The sequence below is a fragment of the Rhipicephalus sanguineus genome, chromosome 9 (genome assembly GCF_013339695.2).
Source record: "Rhipicephalus sanguineus isolate Rsan-2018 chromosome 9, BIME_Rsan_1.4, whole genome shotgun sequence".
In the NCBI taxonomy this organism is placed as follows: Eukaryota; Metazoa; Arthropoda; class Arachnida; order Ixodida; family Ixodidae; genus Rhipicephalus; species Rhipicephalus sanguineus.
In genome coordinates, this window is record NC_051184.2 from 13,384,292 (window position 1) to 13,404,928 (window position 20,637).

Below are 20,637 nucleotides of genomic sequence, written 5' to 3' on the forward strand. Positions count from 1 at the left end.
TTGGCGTGTGTGAAGCAGGGAGTTGAATTTATATCTGACCAACTCGCGTTATTGAATAAACTGCTCAGATATTTGATCCCAGAAATGTTTGCAATAACTGTGCCAATTTTCATCAAAACCTACAAAGGAATAAGAAAGTTGGTACTGAATGCCATGTCCCACACCTTAATTTTATTCAGAAGGTCACTGGAAAGAATGACCTCCGGTACGCATGCATTGTTTGTGATGAAGACAGTGATACTTCCCTCACTCTGAAGAAAGAACATACAGATTTATTCCACTGGCTAAAGAAGACTGTATAAATTATGTCAAAGAGAGGATGGGTACAGCTCTCCAACACATGTGTCAAGAAGCAAGAAGGATAGACTAGGAGGATGGGGCAGCCTGACTGAAGACCTGATTAAAAGACTGACTAGTTGTTATGGCATGGCTATCCGTGACAACATTGGCCTGACGCAGGAATTGATCAAAAGGCTCACCAGCTGTTATGGCCTAGCACTGCGAAGCAACACGGACGTCGAAGATATGAAGAAAGCAGTGATGGCCACCTTTCATAATGTTTCATCGACAGATGCAGAACCTCATCAAGAGCTCTGTCCTTCCGGTGCCCGCAGCTGGTGCAGGCACCGTGCAGCAGAGGCAGAGGGGAAGCCACAACTTCCACACACGTATAACCTGCCCAACAAAGTTGTTGAAGCGTTGCGGCCAGTGTACCAACGCCTGTCTGACCCTCAACTGCAGGCTCGTTGCAGTGGCAACAAGACACAAAATGCCGCTGAAAGCCTTCACTCGGTGATTTGGTCACTAATTTCTAAGCAGCAGCATGCCTCCCACTTCACTGTGGAAGTAGCAGTCCATGAGGCAGTTGCGAGGTACAATGCAGGCAACTTTCAAGCTTACACCAAGATTTGTGCTGCAATGGGTGTGCAACCTGGGGCCCTTACCCTCCACAGGGCTACTAAAAAGACGCTCAGCGAGCAAGGAAGTCATCGCACATGCATGAAGTGAAAGGGCAGAGACGCAAAAGGTTGCCTCTACACAAGAACACCAAGGACTACAGTGCTGGTGCCTTCTAACAAATGTAAACAACTTCGAAAACTTTGATAGGCTTTTTCTCACAAGTGTGTTTTGGACATTGTGCATTGCTCGTGGAAAGAGCAGCACGGCAATGACTGGACCGATTTTGATTCTGTTTCTTTTTCCTGAATCCCTGAACACTGCTTGTGGGTATGACATTCTTCAATTTCTTGTTTATGGCCCAGTTATTTTTCTAGATGATGATTTGTCCATGACACTGTTTCTGACAATGTGTGTCAGCAGCCATGATGATCTCTAAAAAAAAAAAGAGAATTTACTAAACAATTCTGAGAGTGTCATACCCTGTAGTCTTCTTTTTGAGTAAAGATCAACACCATTTGCAGCTTCCTGGCATGTTTTGTTACAGCGCTAGGCTTTCCACAAGCAGACCATATAATTGGACCATGTAGCATGATGTAACTTGAGAACTACTCAAGGTATCATGATGAAACTGCATATTTCCCTATACAAGACACTTATTAGTATGCATGCCAAATTTCATTGCTCTAGGTCAACAAACAAAAAAGTTTTTTTTCAATGCCACCTCCCCCCTTAATTCAACAAAGTGTATTAGCCAGAGATACCATCTCTAAAAATAGCTTACGGGGATGACTTGTTAGCCCTGCTCAGAGCACTGCACGAGCGTGCTTTCTGAAGCCCGAGCCCAAGAGAGCAAGTCTGGGCCCAGCCCGAACCAGGGAGAGCACGATCGAGGCATGCTCAGGCTTGGCCACAGCTTGTGCTACCAAGCCCGAACCTGGCCCAGGCGTTCCCTACTGTGACTCCAGACTTCCCCAAGCGTGTCTTGGAATATCTTGTCATTGTCATCTTTCGTTAATTGCTTTTAAACTTAGCCAAGGACTACGTGTGCACAAGCCAGACTCTGGCACGCTAGCGGTAACTTTTTATTTTTATTATTATTATTATTATTATTGGTGTATTGCCCTGTGTAGCAAACAATCGGGTGGAAAATCCGGTGTGTACATGTGCTGAAATTTTCTACCCAGAGCCGTATCGTGGTGGCTAAAGGGGCCCTCCAACACTATTCAAGTGCCCATTTTTTATGAAGCAAGAACCGCAGCAATAGGGGCACACCAGCGTGAAGTTATTCAGCCTAGAAAATTCAAAATACAAGAAAAAAGATGCCTACCCTCTACTCTATTTTCACAAGGTCACTGACCACATTTCACTCGCCACTGAGCGCAGCCAGTGGAATGAGCTCCTGCGTAGGGGAAGCTCACACACCATTGTTGCTTGTCCTATTTAACGTATTGTTGACGCCGTTGCCCTAGTAACAAATAATGTAATTTAAACACTTTTGTAGCATGCACAAAAGACGGGGACACATAGAAATAAGGTACAAACGGGTGCTCTTAAACATAATTTCATACCGCCAAGCTATCACTTTTACTGGAAAACAATGTAGTGCCCGATGCCTGCGCTACTGCTTCGAGGCGAGGCTTGGCTAGCTGTTCCTTGCAACGAATACATTCTACGTCACTCCCTCCCCTCTGTGGAATGACCAAGGCAGTGAAGCACAGTTGACCCTACCAGGTCAAGCGTACCGGGAGACTGTGCAGAGTTTTTTTCGTGGTTTGTTCGGCAAGCCGCCCAAGGAACTACAAGGATGCGGTGACATGAATTCAACAAAGGGTATTACTTGCACTGCTTGAACAACCATCAAGAACAAGGCAGCTCGCATCTCGCAAGCATACAGAAGCAAGAGGAGGGAAGAGAGAGAAGCCTTTCGTATGGACATCCAATGTGCGCAAGCAAAAGAACTAGAGGCAGCCAGCACTTCTTTCGTGCTTCGCAGTTGTAGTGATCTTTTTTGTTCCGATAGCGTCCATTTGGGATTCAATTAAAAAGCACAGAAAAGAAAAATTCAATCTCAGTTTTGATGCCCCGCCACGATCACTTCTATCATTACACTTATCCAATCATAGGCTTGCGCTCTTCTCGGTCATTTTCGCCGCAATAGTTCTGGCGAGTGCCACTATGCGCTGATGCAGTCGGCAGCATTGTAGCGACTTTATTGTACGATTAAAACACACCTGATATCGTTGCTTAGACCTATGCTAAAATTATCCCCAGCCATCAGCCAACGCAAACCACAAATAAAAAATGGGTGCTTCGAAAGTGTTGGAAGGCCCTTTTAAGCTACTTTTAAGCAGCTAAGTTCTCAACGTGGGTTCACTTCACGGCAACGGCAGCTGCATTTCAGTTGGGGCGAAGTGACAGAATATGTGGACTTAGATTTAAGTGCACGATAAGGAGCTCCAGGTACTAGAAATTAATCCTGTCCCTGCTTGGCATGCCAGGCAATAATATCATGGTTTTGGCATAAAATATCCTAGAGCAGGAGTCTCAAACACACAACCCGTGGACTTTTCACTAGCAGCCCATGGCTTCACACAGAATAAAGTTGTGTGACTTTTCTAAATAATATGCGCATTATTTTCACACCTATTGCAATTAACAGCGCTTTGTTTGGGTAAGCTAAAGGGACAGGACTGGTCTCGGGCATTTTTTTTTTTTTTTTTTCGTGAGGCAACTCATGCAGTCACTATAAGCTGGAAACATCATCGCAGAACGAAAACTCTATTTTTCAGAATCGGCGTCCAGATTTTAGTCATTGTGGAAATCAGTACCGATGTGTTCATCGAAACCAGACGTCAGATCTCCTTCAGAAATGACCCATATATGGAATATCGGAGCAGTGAGGAATGGACCAATGGCGTGAGGTCACACATCTCAAGCACAGTCACTAGGCTACGGCCTACATCCGACAGTCCAATCCCGAGACGAAACTCTCTGGCCGGTCCAGTACAACGAAATGTCCCCATTCCGCCTGTCTCACCCTATAGGCCCTTTGACTAGCGTGCCCGAGTCCACCCCAGGCTCGTGGCTGCAGGGCCGGGCAGTGCTCTAGCCCGGCTAGAGCGTCACTGAGGATGGACCTTTGTCCTGCATACTAACCAACATAACACAGCCAAGCCAGAGACAACATATGGTCCTGGTAGCATTTACTACAACAGCATCATTACTGGGTATGGTGAAGTATGCTCTTTTACAGCCAGTGTTTTAAAAGTGTTTGAAATTAAATGGGTTGGAAACTAATGGTCTTAAACGTGCCTGCCTACCTTGGCTGTTGGGGAAGAGCACCAGCAGAGTTCCTTTGGTGTGGGTGATGACAAAGGCACGCTTGCCCACACGAGCTGTGTCCGTGTCCTTGAAAACCTCCACCTCGTGCACAGCCTCGGGCCCATTGCTCTCGCCTGCACAGGGTTTACCATGTCTCACTCATCTGGCCAAGGTATGTCCATTACTGCTGGAAAATGTGCCAGTCTGTGGAACCTCCCATAGTGGCACATCAGTGTGGCCACTTTCAAAGGTCGTGCCTGGGCCATTAGATGTCCTTGCATAGCTGGAATCCTTACTTCCTTTACAATGCAATGCAGACATCTAGTTTCAAACAATTAACTTGACTCGCGTAAACATCAAAGCACACAGCAAGCTCCATCACCTGTTTCTCACTTAATGAGAACAATCAGGGAGCCAATTATTCTTTAGACATAACCACATAAAGTGAACTCGTAATTAGGCTAGGCATAGGTATAACATAAATACAGCTCCGTATTTACGGAGTTAATTTTTCTTGAAATTCGGAGGGTGTTTTTCGAAGTTCGCTTTTTGGCAGAAATTTGGTGTTTATTGGAGTTTATTTCTCTTAAATCCCAAATTCTCCGAAATTCAGTTTAATTCTGTATTATTCTCAATACATATTAGATGAAATGATACCTGAACACCAAGACATCAGAACACATGAAGCGTATTTTAGTTGTCTGGGAAGTTTGAATGCACATGTACACACAGTCACAAGTACTCTATCACATAACTACATTTGTGCATATTAAAACCTTAAAGCTTGGTGTAATAGATACAAGCATACATTACGAGGTCTGTATATTTGATATCTGGTGCGCCCTAGACATGTTGACATGTGTCGCCCAGTGCGCGACAAGCCCCTTGTTAAACGTGCAATGGGTGCGGAGGTACTGATGACGTGAGGTAAACTTCATATCAGCAAAGCCGGCTTATGCACCAATGACCGTTTAGCACATGCCCTTTCGATTAAGAATGCAACAGGGTCATATTGGCCGTTAAGATCAGAGTTTATCGGATAAATCCGAATTGTCAAATATTTTACAAGCAACTTGTCAAAATGTACTTTTCGGCTAGTTGGTTCATAATCGTAGTAGAACAGCGCCAGCGAAAACAACAGGCGCCTTGTGTTACGTGTCCTTCTCCTCGTCTGGTCTGTTGTTTTCGCTGGCGCTGTTCTACTACATTTACAAGCAAGTGTTTATTAGATTTTTTCGCATTTATCTAGAAACATGGAGCCCTAAACACAACGGGTGAATGAAAAGCTGGCAGGTGTCAAACCCATAATCTCCACACAAGCCCAATAATCCCAAGTAGAAACACCACATTTGTTTGTGAAAACCTTTTTCCCAACCTCGTACAGTCTTTCAGACATTTTAACAACCCTTCAGGGGGCATGGAGTAATGAAGGTCTCCCACACATCCACCATAAAAGCTGTACATCCTAGCTGCCACATGAAGGGTTTTAAAATGTGTAAAAGGCTGCATTAGTGAACAAGGTTTTCACAGACAAATGGGTCTTTTCTCAAAATCCATTCCATTTACTTAATGTCTATGCTGACTTGATGGACAGAAGGCATCCTTGTACAGAGATCAGGAAGTTGCACTGGTTTTAATGTTACCCCAAGATTGACAAACACTTAAAGAACACTTTACGCAATTGTATTATTAAAAGTATTTCAGTACACAGACAATCACTAGACTTTTTTTTTTTTTTGTGGCGGTGAAGAATTTGAATCTGCGGTCAATTCCGTGAGCAAACAGTCTAAACTAATTCGAAGAGGACTCATATTTACTAAAGAATTGCCACAGAATGGGGTACAACTTCTAGATATTTCCTTAATGTTTCAGGAAAACCAAATGTGCTGACAGTACTCCCCTAGATCTTCAGGATTGCTGTTAAACTTATCAAAGCATTCTAAGCTGGTAAAAACGTAATTGTTATCCAAAGGTTGTGGGTTTGGTCCCTACCACAGAAGTTGTCTTTTCGTCCACTTTAATTTGTTTACATTTTTATCCTAATTACTACACTACAGCTAAATGACTACAAATGATGCCCCTCTTTCTTCTATCTGAGGAACAAATTTTCAAAGGTATGCATCATGTCTTTGTGCACACCCACAAGTTAAAGAAAGCTGGGAGCTGTCATTCCATCATTTCCCAAATGCCAGTGAGGCAGCAGAGGGCTAATAAACTATGATGATGACCATCGTAGCATTTTCAGCTTGGCTGATCGCTTTCAGCCAGGTGCAAGACCGTAAATGATTTCATGCTTTGCATTGAGGGCAAAGTCGTTCGGCTAAATTGGTGCGCATTAAAACCCTTTATTTTGGTAGACACCTATTTCGCACTGAACACCAGCAACGATTGCATTAGCTTACATCCGCGCGCTAGCCACGCAATGCTTCGTCGAGGGCATGTGTTGCAGGAAATGCCATGTAGCGATAGAAATAATCATTGCGCATTCGCGGCTTCGGCGGCGAAACGAAAACAGAGTACGCATTAGCGGACGATCGCTAAACTAGTGGCGCATTTAATGCAACATTCGTCAAGCTTTCTGCACTGGCTAATCCCGACCACTCAAAATGGCAAGCAGCAGGCAGTGTTACGGCCGGTTAACCATTACCGACCGACTACACAGCAAACAACCAGATTTGCAACTGCCAGAGTACTCTCGATAACACCCTTTTTTTTTTTACATATGCAAAACCTGCAAAGGCGTCTTTTTTTTTTTTTTCCCTCGAGAGGGCGGCGCATCGGCCGCCCCACAACAGCAAACACCCAACGCCTGGAAACGTCAGTGCAGCCGATGAGCAGAGATGAGGCAGAAAATTGGATCCGCAGCGAATATTTGGTAGCACGCCGTGACAGTGCGCCTGACGCCGGCGGCAGCACAGCGTACCACGCGGCCCTCCATGTCGCGCACTTTCGAACGCAAGGTGCGGCGACAGTGCGCAGCGACCGAAGCGAGCTTTACGAGCAGCCAAGGAGCCGTGAAACGAGGGAACAGGCCGGTAATAGGAGCTTAGGCCTAAATAGATTATACAGAACGTGCGACATGTATGCGCCACAGTAAACAATGCGCGCCGAGACAAAGAAGCTCGATTTGCGGAGACGGCAAGCAGCGCGCGGGATTGACGGACGGCGTTTACTCACGCTTCTTGAACTTCACGATGAGGTTATCCGACTCGTCGGCCACTGTCAGAAGTAAGGGAATGGGGAACTTCTGAGTTATTTCACCGGTATCGGACAGACTGGATAAAAGCACCCCTTCAAACGTGGCCGCCATATTTACAACTGCCAGCCACCGCCAGGTGCAGGTACGCGATCTCTACGGGTAACAAAAAGAGCGGCGCGTTCGTTACGCCAAGCGGGGCGCGAGACTAGCCCGCTGGGTTATAAAAATCCTAACACGCTGATATCATCATCCTTTTTTTTTTCTGTAACATGACTTGCACATGGATGGGCCTCGAGCGCAATTAGCAACTGATAGACTTATTGAGCACGATGCAAGGCAGCTAAACCATGCATGGACCGATGACATTCTGTGATTCTGTCACATGACCTTAGTTGACTTCACCACACGAGTGTACTAGAACCACTTGAACTGCAAAACAGCTAGGACTTTACATATTTCATAGCCAGGCGCAATTTATCCCGTTAAGGTCTGACCAAGTGTCAGTTCTAATAAAGAATTAATTTTCTTGATCCCTTAATTGTCCTCGCTTGTGCTTTAGAGCCCACCGTGTGGTCCACCTAAGATAGAGTGTACTAGAATATTCTAGTACACTCTACCTAAGGTCCACCCGGTGACCTGGCGATTCAAATAGTCTATGATTCAAATAACCCCGAAAGGACGGTGGCAAGAGGGCAACCATAGAGTTTCAGAAACTCTATGAGCGCAACAATGCACAGAGGGGGGACATGGGGGAGCCAATAAGTTTCGCCGCAGCTCACCCCCCCCCCCCCCCCCCCCAATCACTGGTCGAGTCCGAAAGAAAACGAGCTCCACAATGGATGCAAAAATGAAAATAAAGCGATGACGTGCTTCCTTCCACTGGACCCCGGCTTTCCGGGGTAAAAGTATAATCCTAGAAGTACATTCCCAACTGCCGACGTGGACGCGGCCCGCCTCGACCTAAAAAACCGAGCTTCAGGACTGTTTTTAATAAAGTTATTCAATCAATCAATGCTATATGTAGACATGTGCGCCGGACCCAAAATCACCGGCGGCGGCGCGCCGGTGTTTCCCCTAGCCAGAATAGCCAGAAAAGCAGCAGAAACATCATGGCGGCACTTCGGCTTCCGCTAGGCTGGGAGCCGGTGTAAAGCACGAGGAGGTCGTGGTGTAGAGGGAGAGAGGGAGGACGCATGGAGGGGCTTTAGGTCAAGCAAAAGCAAAGATTTTTCGAATAGGGCCTGCGGCGCTTCGGACAGTCCCCCTAGCCGTGCAGTGGGTGCCGTCATATCTGTTTGACCCAAGGCTCTTGGGGCAGGCTTTGGGGCTCCCGCTAAATTCGTGTAATAGCGTCCCCAACGCAAAAACAAAACGCTGTTTGGGTCTCGCGCATGCGCAGTAGCCTCGACGCTATTTCTTTGGGGCCCCTATTCGAAAACTCCCGCCCTATTGTTGCAAATCAGTTCTGCGGAATCCCGCAAGGTGGCGGAAGGGTTAAGAAAGGGAAAATAGACTACCACCCGTTTGTAGCACGTTTGTACCACAAGGAAATCCATACGGATTTCTCAGAAATAAAGCCTCTTAGTCGCCGAAAAATTCGTCCTAGTCCGGGGTTCGAACCCGGGACCAACGCCTTTCCGGGGCGGTCGCTCTAGCAATTGAGCTAACCAGGAAGCTAGCAAATGGCAGCGCGAGGGCGAATTCATCGACAACGCGAAGCAACTGGACAAAGGCGTTGGTCCCGAGTTCGAACCCCGGACCAGGACGAATTTTTCGGTTACTAAGAGTCTTTATTTCTGAGAAATCCGTATGGATTTCCTTGTGGCTTCGTGCTACAAACGGGTGGTTGTCTATTTTCCCTTTCTTACTCCCTATTATTGTGGGACAGAAATACGCCCGATCGTTTCTTAGAGGGCACATGAAGGCTAACGGGAGAATCCGCCACAAAATAGCCACCTGGCTTGCTTGCGTTTGCCATAATACAATCGACACCGATTTTTATGAAGTTTAATAACCATGGTGTACTTGTTTGTCTTGCCTTTGATTCGAACTGCATCGTTAATTGTTTGCAAACCACTAACTTCGGTGGTTGGGTTCAGCCGCCCCATACAGCTGCTCATTGAGGCAGCCCTTTAGTAGCTGCACCCTTCATTGTACCAGAACAAGACTAAACTCGTTATTGTTACTATTACCACTATAGCTGTTACCCATCTTCAGCAAATGGAGCCATTGTTGTGCCTGTTACTCCCCCTCTTAAAGGGGCACTAAAGAGCAAAACGAATTTTCGCGTATTAGTAAACTACTCTTTCACGATACCAAAAACGCCATGCTTGCTGCGAGAAGATGCTTAGTAATCGAGAAATCGCGCAAAAAGAAAATGTGGGTGGCGATGCCACTTTGAAGTTTCCGCACCATTCGACATGACGTCGCATATTTCGACGGCGCCTACTAGGGCCTTCGTAGTTCCATGGTCCCTCAATACTTTTTAAAAGTATTGAGAAACCATGGTAGTTCCTTAACGGTAAGAATGAAGTACACTGTCCTCCGAGAGGGCCATAAAGTTAACATACCAAGTTTGAAACAATTTTGTTGAGCGAATGGCGCCAAAATACGATAAGTACATTCATAGTAAAAAACAGCTCAAAAACACAAGGACGAGACAGATGAAACAGGACTAGCGCTGTCTCGTCCTTGTGTTTTCGCACTGTTTTATACTATGAATGTGTACCAACAAGCTCAAGTTTGCACGCTCAATTTCACGATAGGTACACTTTAAAATCTGCGACGTCACGCGTGGAGATTTTGGTGCAAAATCTAAAAATGAAACTTTGAACTTTATTTTCTCTATTATTAATACACCTATGACGGTGAAATTAATGACATTATAGTTTTCAAAGTACAATTTATCAATCTAAACCGATTCATTGTTTCTCTTTAGTGTCCCTTTAAAGATGCAAACAAAGAATTTTTCACCATTTACCAACATAGTGATCTCCAAAATCACTGTGGTCAAAGGCAACAAGGAGAGCTTACCGTTTATATTATCTGTGTCAGTCTGGTAGCTAGCAGCTACCTTACAGCGAAATTGGCATTCCAAAGCTGTGCCTTCAAATATCTTGGTCAAACAAAATGCAGTGACAAACAAGGAAGAACATAAGGTGCTTCAATGTTTTAATGCAACATAACACAGCATCATGACACATGTGTGTTGTTCATTGACAAAACCACTTTTGTTACATTTCTGATGACTCGACTGCTTGTTGTTGAGACAACCAGGGGTGGTGGGGTTGCTGGCACACTGTGCAGAATCTCATGTTGAAAGAAGTACTTCTGAAAAGTAAAATACGGTTGTTTACTGAAAGCCATAGGGAACAAAGACACAGTGCACATTTGTAAATATGACAGCAATTTCTCACCTGAGTAATGTCCATGAGAACAAGCTAAGAATTCTTAGAAGGACAAAAGAGGCAATACACACCAGACATATAAATTGAGTGATGAACACTGGGCATTATAAGTGAACACAGTCTTCATCTTGAATTTCTAAAAGAGCAACAACACGAATGACTATTGACAGGTGTACTAACAAATGAACATTCCAGCCAGTATGCCACACAGTGGCCAGGCTAGTACTCTCATGGCGGGACTCTTGCCACATGCTATATTCATGGTGCGTACTTGTTTACTAGCACACATCTACAAGTGCACTTGCCTTTTCTGACAAATGCACTAGTTGGATCTTACAAGTACTACTTCCCCACCACTTCTGAAACTCAGGCAAAGTTTTCTCCATGACGCGTGGTAGCATTTCTCCCTCTCCGCGGCAACACCGCACATAGGGTGGTTATCACTGACGACAATCTCATGAGCTTGCACAAGATGCAGTACGAGACAACTGACTGACTAAGGCACCGAGTGCTTAAAATGGCACGGCTGCTCTCTCGCATGAATGCAGGAGAAAATGAAACAGTACTGACAAGAAAATTTTCAGTTTTTTTTTTTTTGCGTCAAATGAAAGGTCGAGCCCTCGAGAGCCCGAAAAATGTACTGGTAAACACGAGGGCACCCTCAAAAATTAATCGCAGTATATTTTTAAAGGCTAGTATCGGTTCCTACTGTACCCTGACATCACAACAGCTTCCTGTCAGGCGCTCGTGCAAGATATCGTGACTTTTCCACAGCCGCTCCGCTCCGTGGAAACGAAGATTTCGAAGGACTAGAAAATCCCTTTCTTGACTTTATGAGCTTCCCTATTTAACGAAATAATTCGAGCCTACTCATCACTTCATTGAATCAAGTTTCAACTGTATTCAAAGGAGCAGTGAATACATTTGCATTAGGAAATTATAAATAAGAAGCTATTGCATCTTGGCTTCCTTATAGATTCACAGCCATATAACATACTGTGCTGCAACGGCACAAGACACCTTGATGTTTTTCTGCGCATGACTTGCATAGGGGACACGGAATCTGCCAAAATAATGAGGCTCTTTGTTAGGTGACCTACAAACCACTTTGGTGGCATAAGTTTCAAAGCCCTGGGAAATGAGAGGGCCTCCCCTTCTGGAGTGTCAGAAGAACCACATCATGCCACATATATTATGCAGTGGCAGTGCATAGGATTCAGTATACATTTAACAAATTCTCTGTGCACTGCTTTAGTAAAGTTATGAGTCAAGCAACATCTAAAATATGTGTGAAGCCCAAATACTTATCCATATTTGTGGCACACTCATTGATTTTTGTGAAATTACAGTAATGCTAACCAAGCATTCTCCGGCATATATTGACAATATGGAGACCACAGCTTGCATGCTATTGAACTCATCCTAATGCTGCGGTGCGCGAAAGAACGAAAACACGAAGGAAGGCAAACGAAACATGGCGCAAACTATCAACTGAAACTTTATTGAAACACCAAACATATATATATATATGCGGTTAGATGAACCCGTGTTAAAAACACGTGTACACACAGAGATTGTCTCAATGACGCGCTTCCGGAAAATTTATCCCCGCAGCAAGTAATGTGATGGAGGGCTTCGCGACACATGCATCACCAGCTTTATTAATCCGATATGCTTCCTCAATTTCACGCGCCACCCTATCTTTGAACCTAGATTCCACTGTCGTCTCAGCGAACTGTGGTGCGCAGCCGCATTCTCTGCAGTGCAAGGAAAGGTTAGAGCATGGCTGTCCCTTTAGTGAAGCTTTATGACCCACAGCCTGTTATTAATACAACGCCCGGTTTGCCCTACATAACGCTTCCCGCACAAAAGTGGAATGTCGTACATCACACCTGTGGTGCATTCAACCTCTTTAGCCCTGTGCTTTACCTTGCAAACGCCTTTATCTTACTCCCCGCCCTCGACCTTCCTGTCTACAGCCGCGCAAATGCTGCCTAAACGGTAGCCAGCCAAAAAGACAACATTGCATCCGTACCTTGCTCCCACTTTCCTTAAACGATGTGAAACGCCGTATAGGTATGGAATGCTGGCGACAGGTAGTTTCTTTGAACCCGTACCGTGCTCGGAACTTCTTCGGTGCTGTCCACCGAAGAAGCCGTAGGACAAAGCGGGCCGGGGAGAAGCGGGCCCTGTCCACCTTGCGGCTGACTACCGGCTGGTTACCGGCTGGCTACCGTTTAGGCTGACTAACATTTGACTGACTACCGTTGACTACCGTTTTTGGCTGGCTACCGTTTAGGCAGCATTTGCGCGGCTGTAGACAGGAAGGTCGAGGGCGGGGAGCAAGATAAAGGCGTTTGCAAGGTAAAGCACAGGGCTAACGAGGTTGAATGCGCCTCAGGTGTGGAGTACGACATTCCGCTTTTGTGCGGGAAGTGTTATGTAGGGCAAACCGGGCGTTGTATTAATAACAGGCTGTTGGATCATAAAGCTTCACTAAAGGGACAGCCATTGCTGAGACGACAGCGGAATCTAGGTTCAAAGATAGGGTGGCGCGTGAAATTGAGGAAGCATATCGGATTAATAAAGCTGGTGATGCATGTGTCGCGAAGCCCTCCGTCACATTACTTGCTGCGGGGATAAATTTTCCGGAAGCGCGTCATTGAGACAATCTCTGTGTGTACACGTGTTTTTAACACGGGTTCATCTAACTGCATATATATATATATATATGTTTGGTGTTTCAATAAATTTTCAGTTGATAGTTTGCACCATGTTTCGTTTGCCTTCCTTCGTGTTTTCGTTCTTTCATGCACCGCAGCATTAAGATGAGTTGCCAACTCGCCCAGCAGTCCGTACTTCTCAAGTATACTATTGAAACATACCCACCGATAATCAGCAAGCAAAATTATATTTCGTGTGATATTACTATTGCAAAAGCTTTGAGTAAATAAATGTGTACATAAAAGAGCTTCATGTCTTAGCCCACTGGTCAAATAGAGCATTCCACCTGAGCAGGTTACGGCAGATGGAAGGAAACTCTGACTGCTTGCTGCAGTGAATGATGCCAGACAATAATTTGTCACAGTATGCCCTGCATGATGACCAATCAGCATATGTGCTTGTAGAGCTTCGCTCAGTTAATAAACTCCTAAAGTTGCAAAACCCCATCCAGCGGTACTCACCACAAAGCCCAGAGCCAGTAATGCATGCAATGCAAACACAACAGCAGACGTGATGAAGGCCATCTGTAAAGATCATAACACAAGCCGGGAGCTTCCAGTCAAACTTTTGTGTCTTGCAATGTTGAAATAACTCGAGAGCAATCAAAAAAGAACAAGTATGTGTGCATATTTTCTTACTCCGCAGAGACCAACCATAATACAAAAATTACACTGCCACTTTTGTTTCTAAGTAACTGAAACATTGCTTTTGAGTCCAACACATATTCCTTCATGTAAGGGCAGTGCTTTTTTATTATTGCAATAGGGCCATTCCACACCAATTGTTCCAGCCATTTTGGCGACCATCTCAAGTGTACTCGAAAAAAATCTTGCTGATTTCTTGCACTGAAAACAGTGATCTGTTAGCTAGAATATTTTGGAGAGGAAAAATTTTTTGGTCACGTGGGAGCCTTCTGAATTTTGCAAAATATTGTCCAAGTGTGGTTTGTCAGAAAAATTATTCTGAGAGAGTCGTTTCTTGTTTCAATACCAAATTTGGCTTAGATATTAAGCAAAGGCGTTTGTCCAAGGTGTTTGAAGCTCAATAATATTACTGCAATTTTTCAGTTGTACACGCCTCCAGAAAATATGCCACAATGTTCAATGTTTGCATTTTTTTTCCTTATAATATTGCGCTATGTATGAATATATGAGTAATGAATACTTACTGTACAGAAGGTATATGTTGCACTAAAGATATTTTCAGACCACTGATGTTTCTGAATATTACGAGGAAAACTCACAAATTTTAGAAAATCAGAATTTTGGTCCACAATGAGATGCAATTTACACCCCGTGGTGCTCCAATTAAATATCCGCTTGATACCTCAATTGAAAGGACAAAAATAATTCTTCTTATATGGCAAGTTTTATCATCACAATTTTTCTTTCAGGGAAGAAAATTTTTGAAGTTCCCCATTCATGGCTATCTTCACATTTGGTCCTACGGCAGCTTCCTCGAAGTTCTCCATTGATGTCTGACAAAGATTTGGAGGCACAAAGGACAAGAAATGACAGGACCCTTGTCCTCGTTCCTTTGTGCCTCCAACTTTCTGTCAGACCATGCATCAACTAGCCCAAGAACGCATTTTACTCCACTGATGGCAATGGGAAACTTCAAAAATTTTTTTTCTTAACCCCTTGAGGGTTTTCGTCGTACATGTACGGCACGGCTTTTATTTTTAAAATGTGCGCTTTTTTCGATCATTTCTTTTGCTTGGCCTGTGCTGACACACTTCGGGAATACGTGGAATTTTTTTAATGCGCCGATGCACCTCCATGCGCCAATGTCTCTCTGTCTTTTTTTTTTTTTTTTTTGCTTTCAAAAGTGGCGTGACGGCTTTCAACTGCACATCAGAACGCGCGCACGCGGTCCGGCAGGTTTCGATTTTGTCCTTCGGGTGGCTTTCGCTTCTTCCGCCCTGTTTGTTTTCTAATCTCTCAAAAGGTGACCGCTTGTTACTCTCTTGTTTATTGCTCACTGGGGCGCGATTACATCTGTTTTTGTGTGGCGCTAAATTACACAAACGACGCCGCTGCAATCGCGTTTCCTGTTTTGGGGTCTCAAAAAAACTACGTCTTGTTGGTGATAAGACGAAGGATTAATGTAGATTTTTCACTCGTTTTGCTTTCCGGACGGGCGCACAACCATAGAGTTTTCTTCCCTGTGCTCATTGACGCAGTTCGCTTACGCTATGGAAGCGCGCGCCGGTTGCTCAGCTGCCGGTGAGTCGAGCAGCGATTCTTCCGATGTGAACCATTCCCAAAGTGCCAAATCAGAATCTGATTCATTGGATTTCAGTTTGTCAGATGAGGATTTTTTGACGAGTTCAGACTCCGATGACGATCAAGGAGCGACATCTGAAAAGCGTGCGCGGCGAGCTTCGAAGACTGTCACACGCTGAAAAGTTGTTAGTGTTAGAGCACAGACATTTTTAACCCGAAAAGTACTCTGGTGCGCTTATTTTTGTATATCTGTGAGCTATGTTTATTATAATGCATAATTTTTATTTATAAAAAACTGTTCAGTTTTTTTTTTAGGATTTTGCTTGATTTTACTATGAATAAACCATGTGCATGTAACAACAAAAATGACTTTTTTGTCACATTACGGTCACGAAAAGAAATTTTAGACAAATTTTTTATTAAATAGAATCGTCTGAAGAATTTATTTCAGCAATAAAAAAATTACACATTTTTGGACTGGATTTCGCGAAAAAGCTCGGCCCTCAAAGGGTTAAAACAAAAATTGTAATGCTAAAACTTGCCATATAAGAACTATTTATTTCCTCTCAGTTGAGGTATAAAGCTGATATTTAATTGGAGCACCATGTGGTGAAAATGGCGTCTCTATGTGGACCAAAATGATGATTTTCTCAAATTTGTGACTTTTTCTCGTAAAAATTAGAAACATCAGTGGTCTGAAAATATTTTTAATGCAAGTATACCGCTGTAGAGTAAGAGTGGCATAGAATAACAGAGAGCTGAGCTAGTTGGTAAGTATTCATTCTAAAAAGACAGGGCGTGCAAACAAGGACACAAGAAAGAAGTCAGGACACCACAAACGCCGGCGTTTGTGGTGTCCTGACTTCTTTCTTGTGTCCTTGTTTGCACGCCCTGTCTTTTTAGAAGAGTGGCATAGCCAGAAGTTCTGTCTGGGGCGCGGGGGGGGGGGGGTGGCATGTTAACGCACGCACACACACACTGTCATACTCCTCATTGTTTGCCGTACTTCCCTGGTGAATTGTGCCCGTTCTTATCACTGCAAGGACAACAGCATTCTAGTCCTACGGAAATTTTACATTTCGCTCTTAATTCTTGTGACACGGCGTTTGTGACATGGCGTTGTGACACATTTTTTTCGAGTACATTTGAGACGGTCGCCAAATAGGCTGGGACGTTTGGCCCCAGAGCAGCTATGAAATGTTCCCCTTTGAAGAGTCTGCAGCGCAAGCATGCCAGTGCTGAACGAAAAGTGACACGGTGAAGATAAGCAAAGCAAAGAGGGACGCACACGAGTGCATCAGCGCTCGTGTGCGTCCCTCTTTGCTTTGCTTACTCTTTGAAATGTACGTTAACCAACTAACCCACATCACCGTTCTTCCTATGAAATGTCAGTTGTGTCAATGCGTGTATATTGAAGAATGATTAACAATAAAGTCAGTTGAAAGGAAAAAAAGCTGGCTTTCAAGTCATCTTAGGGGAATGGATGAGGGTGTTTTTACCATTAAAGGGCTAGAAACAGGAGGGAGCTTTCAATCAGAGAATGTGGTGATCCCAACAGGCCCGCAGTGTGACAGACCGATGTACGTTAGCTCTGACTTGGCAGGACCTGAACAAGGCATGTCACGATTTGTTAGACTGTGAGACAGGGTGCCTGACCTTGCGGGAGTCTTCCCTGAAAGAAGGCCACAGTGTGGTGACCAGGACACAGCCTGACAGCGAAGCACCCACAACCACCAATGTCCACCGTAGCCAGGTCAGGTGCACAGCCCACAGGATCTGGACACAGAGAGGGAAAACACAAATCGAAAACCAGCAGTGAAAGCAGCATGCAATGCATTACTGGCAGTAGGAATGTGCGATTAGTGTCAATTTCACATTACACAGCACAATTATCAGGCGCACGTTGTGTTTACAACATTCCTTGGACATAAGTGCAAAGCAACACAACGACCATTTCAAAGAACACAGGAAAACATTTAAGTGCCAGCAGCCAAGGACCGAAGAAAGGCACAGACACCAAAATAACTTTCACAGTTTATAAACATCATGCCTAGTAGCAGCAAAACTGAGTGATGTGTGCCCTTTCTAGAGAGGCTGTGTCCTTACCAAGAAAGTTGATAAAATGCTTGAACGATTTTCATCACTGGACTGCGACATGCCGCAAGCACTGATGTATGATGTTAGTAATTCTTGTTAAAATGAAAGGACATAGGTGGTGCAACTCTCCGGCTAGAATGACGGTCCGTCCGTCCGTCTATCTATTTATCTAGCCACCTATGTCTGGGTGCTCTCGTGATCGCCTCCTTAACTTGGTGTAGACCAAACTGGCATGGGAGAGTAAGAGGGCTTAACAAATATGACTGTCTGGACATGACACGAATAACGTCAAAATCCTGTCACGCATGTCGTCAAACCCCTTTCACCAGATGCGTGTGGCACATGCCCGTTTACCATGGGCCGCGGTATAGGGGTATGCGCCACAGGTGATTCAGTTTATATCTACCCAGGAGCGGTGATAACATATTCGAGAGCGTTAGGAAAACCGACATCGGCAGCATTGACCTGATGAATGCAAAGAATAAAAATTAATTAGTATCCCAGCAGGAATCGGACCCAAGCATTCTGCGTGGCAGACAGGTATTCTACCACAGAGCCACACAAGCTCTAGAAACTGCTTTGGTAAAGCACTCTATGCAAGCGTAATGTCCGTGCAATGTCAACTGTGGATGTAGTGCTAGACATCTAATTTGATACGAAAGCAATAAACACTGCATATGTACTCCTACGATATAGGCGTCATGTCAGGTTAACGTCAATTGCGGTTCCTGTGTTCGCTCCGCTTTTATAGCAGTCTGATAAACATTACATTTGTATTCCTGTGATTCAGCAAGCTACATTCAAGTGTTGCTTGGGCTCAGAGGAATACGATAACGAAAGTTACGTATGATAGTCACATCATCGCACCGTAAAGTGCACTTCGTTTCGACCATACAGAACTATGTGCTCTAATGTGAGTGCTGACGTTACGCCAGACCTGAAGTTACCCTGTAAACGCCAGTGTTGTCGACGTGCCTAATAAGCCCACGATGAGCACACAACTACTACACTTACAAAAACACGTCCATCCATTTCGTAACCAGCCAAAAGATGCAGCATAAAACTACTCACTGACTGCTTCGCATGAAACAGATTCCCACAAGGTGTGGGATCTGCCAAATTTTTTACTAAGAGCCCTCTTATAGAAAGTATTTCTGAGGAAGAAGACCGAGCTCAGTCGATTTATTTAATTGAAAACCACATTAAGTGGTTTGTATTTATAAGGTTATGAATGACTACGCCACTAAGTATAATCCCCGAATGCAGAGATGTTACTTGGCTCGTGCTTCGACTTGACTTGAGGAAGTCGGCTCGAAGCAAGGAGCGGACAAGTGTCGTTCTTTGCCCTCCTACGTTTGACAGCTTGGGCGAGGGACGCGGAGGGAGAAGAGTGGAATTCTTTACTCCTCCCCTCCAGCTCCTCCAAGTGAACACACCTATGCGAACGGTGTAAGCTCAAATTTTCTTTAACATTATACTTGCCCATATCTTTTTAAACTACCCCGCATTGTTTCCTTCCACGTATCTGTTTATGATTGGTCGAATTTGTCTTGGTCATGCGCACAATACCTGCTCGTAACACGATGCAACAAATGAAGCGAAGTTAATCAGTCATGTAATGAGCATTTACACACGACTACGTAAAAAATAAGAGAATAAACTATCTTCAGTGTAGTGTTGGCTATTTGTTCTTCTGTATTTGTCAAAAATTATGGGTGTGTCATAAAATCGCCTGCATGTTACGCGACATCGCATTTCTGCAAAAACTCGTGGCGTGAAAATGACATCTGCACACTAAATAGCACATTATTATGCTGAACAATACCTAAACTCTTTTTCGAATTAGGCGGACAGTGCCTCATTCTGAATGTAATTCAAGAAGGTTGCCCACCAATAACACTGACATTGGCTATGTAGCAGCTGGCGAGATAGTTCATATGTGTATACAATAAACATTTTCAGTTGCAGTATAACGATGATGAGTTGTTTGTGCGCGTATACAACTGTCTGTGAACTCATCCCCGCTGAGAGAGACAGACAGACATAGAACTTTATTGGGTCCTGAGAAACGCTACTCTTAGAGCAACGCCGCGGGCCGCTCCCACGTGGGGACGGGGAGGCCTAGCCTCACCGCCGCATCATGGGCTCTCTGGACAGCCCGTAGTTGTGGCAAAAACTCTGAACTTCGTAAGGCAGAGTCCCAATCCTGTTCTGTGAGCCGACTTAGGCCCCGTAACGAGGGGCACCGCCAGAGCATATGTTCAACGTTACTGATCTCCCCGCAGTCAGGGCAGCTAGACTCGAAAGCCTCTGAAGAGACGATGCTGAGGAAAGATAGACTAGGATAAGACCTAGTCTGTAGCATTCTAAACGTGATGGCCTGAGGTCTAGACAACTTGCGGTGTGGAGGAGGAAAAGACCGCCTACTCAACTGGTAGTGTTTAGCGACTTCATTGAATGTAAGTAAAGCGTCCCTAAACACCCCACAGTCAACCTGCGGACCTACGTCCACCCCAGCGCGGAGGGTTAGTGCGCGCGCCCGGGAGTGAGCAGTGTCGTTGAGGTTTGCGAGGGAGTCCAGTCGGGGTTCGAGATGTGCAGGAAACCAAGTAATGGTATGTGGGGAAAGCGTCCTATTTTCAAGTATTTTGAATGCTTCGGCAGAGATTGAACCCGAGGCAAAAGCCCTGACCGCCGACCTGGAGTCGGTGAAGATTTGCGACCTACTGTCGTCCAAAAGGGCAAGGGCTATTGCCACCTGCTC

General features: G+C 44.8%; 2 protein-coding genes across 8 annotated transcripts in view; both read right to left on the minus strand.

The window, feature by feature from the left end:
• LOC119404609 (histone-arginine methyltransferase CARMER) overlaps positions 1 to 7,741 on the minus strand; it is a 130,604-nt gene extending 122,863 nt beyond the window's left edge. For 2 of the 5 annotated variants that reach the window (XM_037671169.2, XM_037671172.2), the window contains exons 1-2: positions 7,399 to 7,741; positions 4,221 to 4,355 (exon numbers count right to left, since the gene is read on the minus strand). In XM_037671169.2, the coding sequence (XP_037527097.1) occupies positions 4,221 to 4,355; positions 7,399 to 7,531 (268 nt within the window). In that variant the 5' untranslated portion in view covers positions 7,532 to 7,741. The remainder of the gene's footprint in view (positions 1 to 4,220; positions 4,356 to 7,398) is intronic. The other 3 variants (XM_037671168.2, XM_037671171.2, XM_037671170.2) reach the window with 2 other exon arrangements.
• A 2,833-nt stretch (positions 7,742 to 10,574) lies between these two features.
• Positions 10,575 to 20,637, minus strand: part of LOC119404614 (protein YIPF1) — a 45,749-nt gene continuing 35,686 nt past the window's right edge. The window contains exons 7-10 of one of the 3 annotated variants that reach the window (XM_049418945.1): positions 17,433 to 17,552; positions 14,013 to 14,075; positions 10,837 to 10,869; positions 10,575 to 10,750 (exon numbers count right to left, since the gene is read on the minus strand). In XM_049418945.1, the coding sequence (XP_049274902.1) occupies positions 10,861 to 10,869; positions 14,013 to 14,075; positions 17,433 to 17,552 (192 nt within the window). In that variant the 3' untranslated portion in view covers positions 10,575 to 10,750; positions 10,837 to 10,860. Of the gene's footprint in view, positions 10,751 to 10,836; positions 10,870 to 10,898; positions 10,964 to 14,012; positions 14,076 to 17,432; positions 17,553 to 20,637 lie in introns of all 3 variants that reach the window. The other 2 variants (XM_049418944.1, XM_037671178.1) reach the window with 2 other exon arrangements.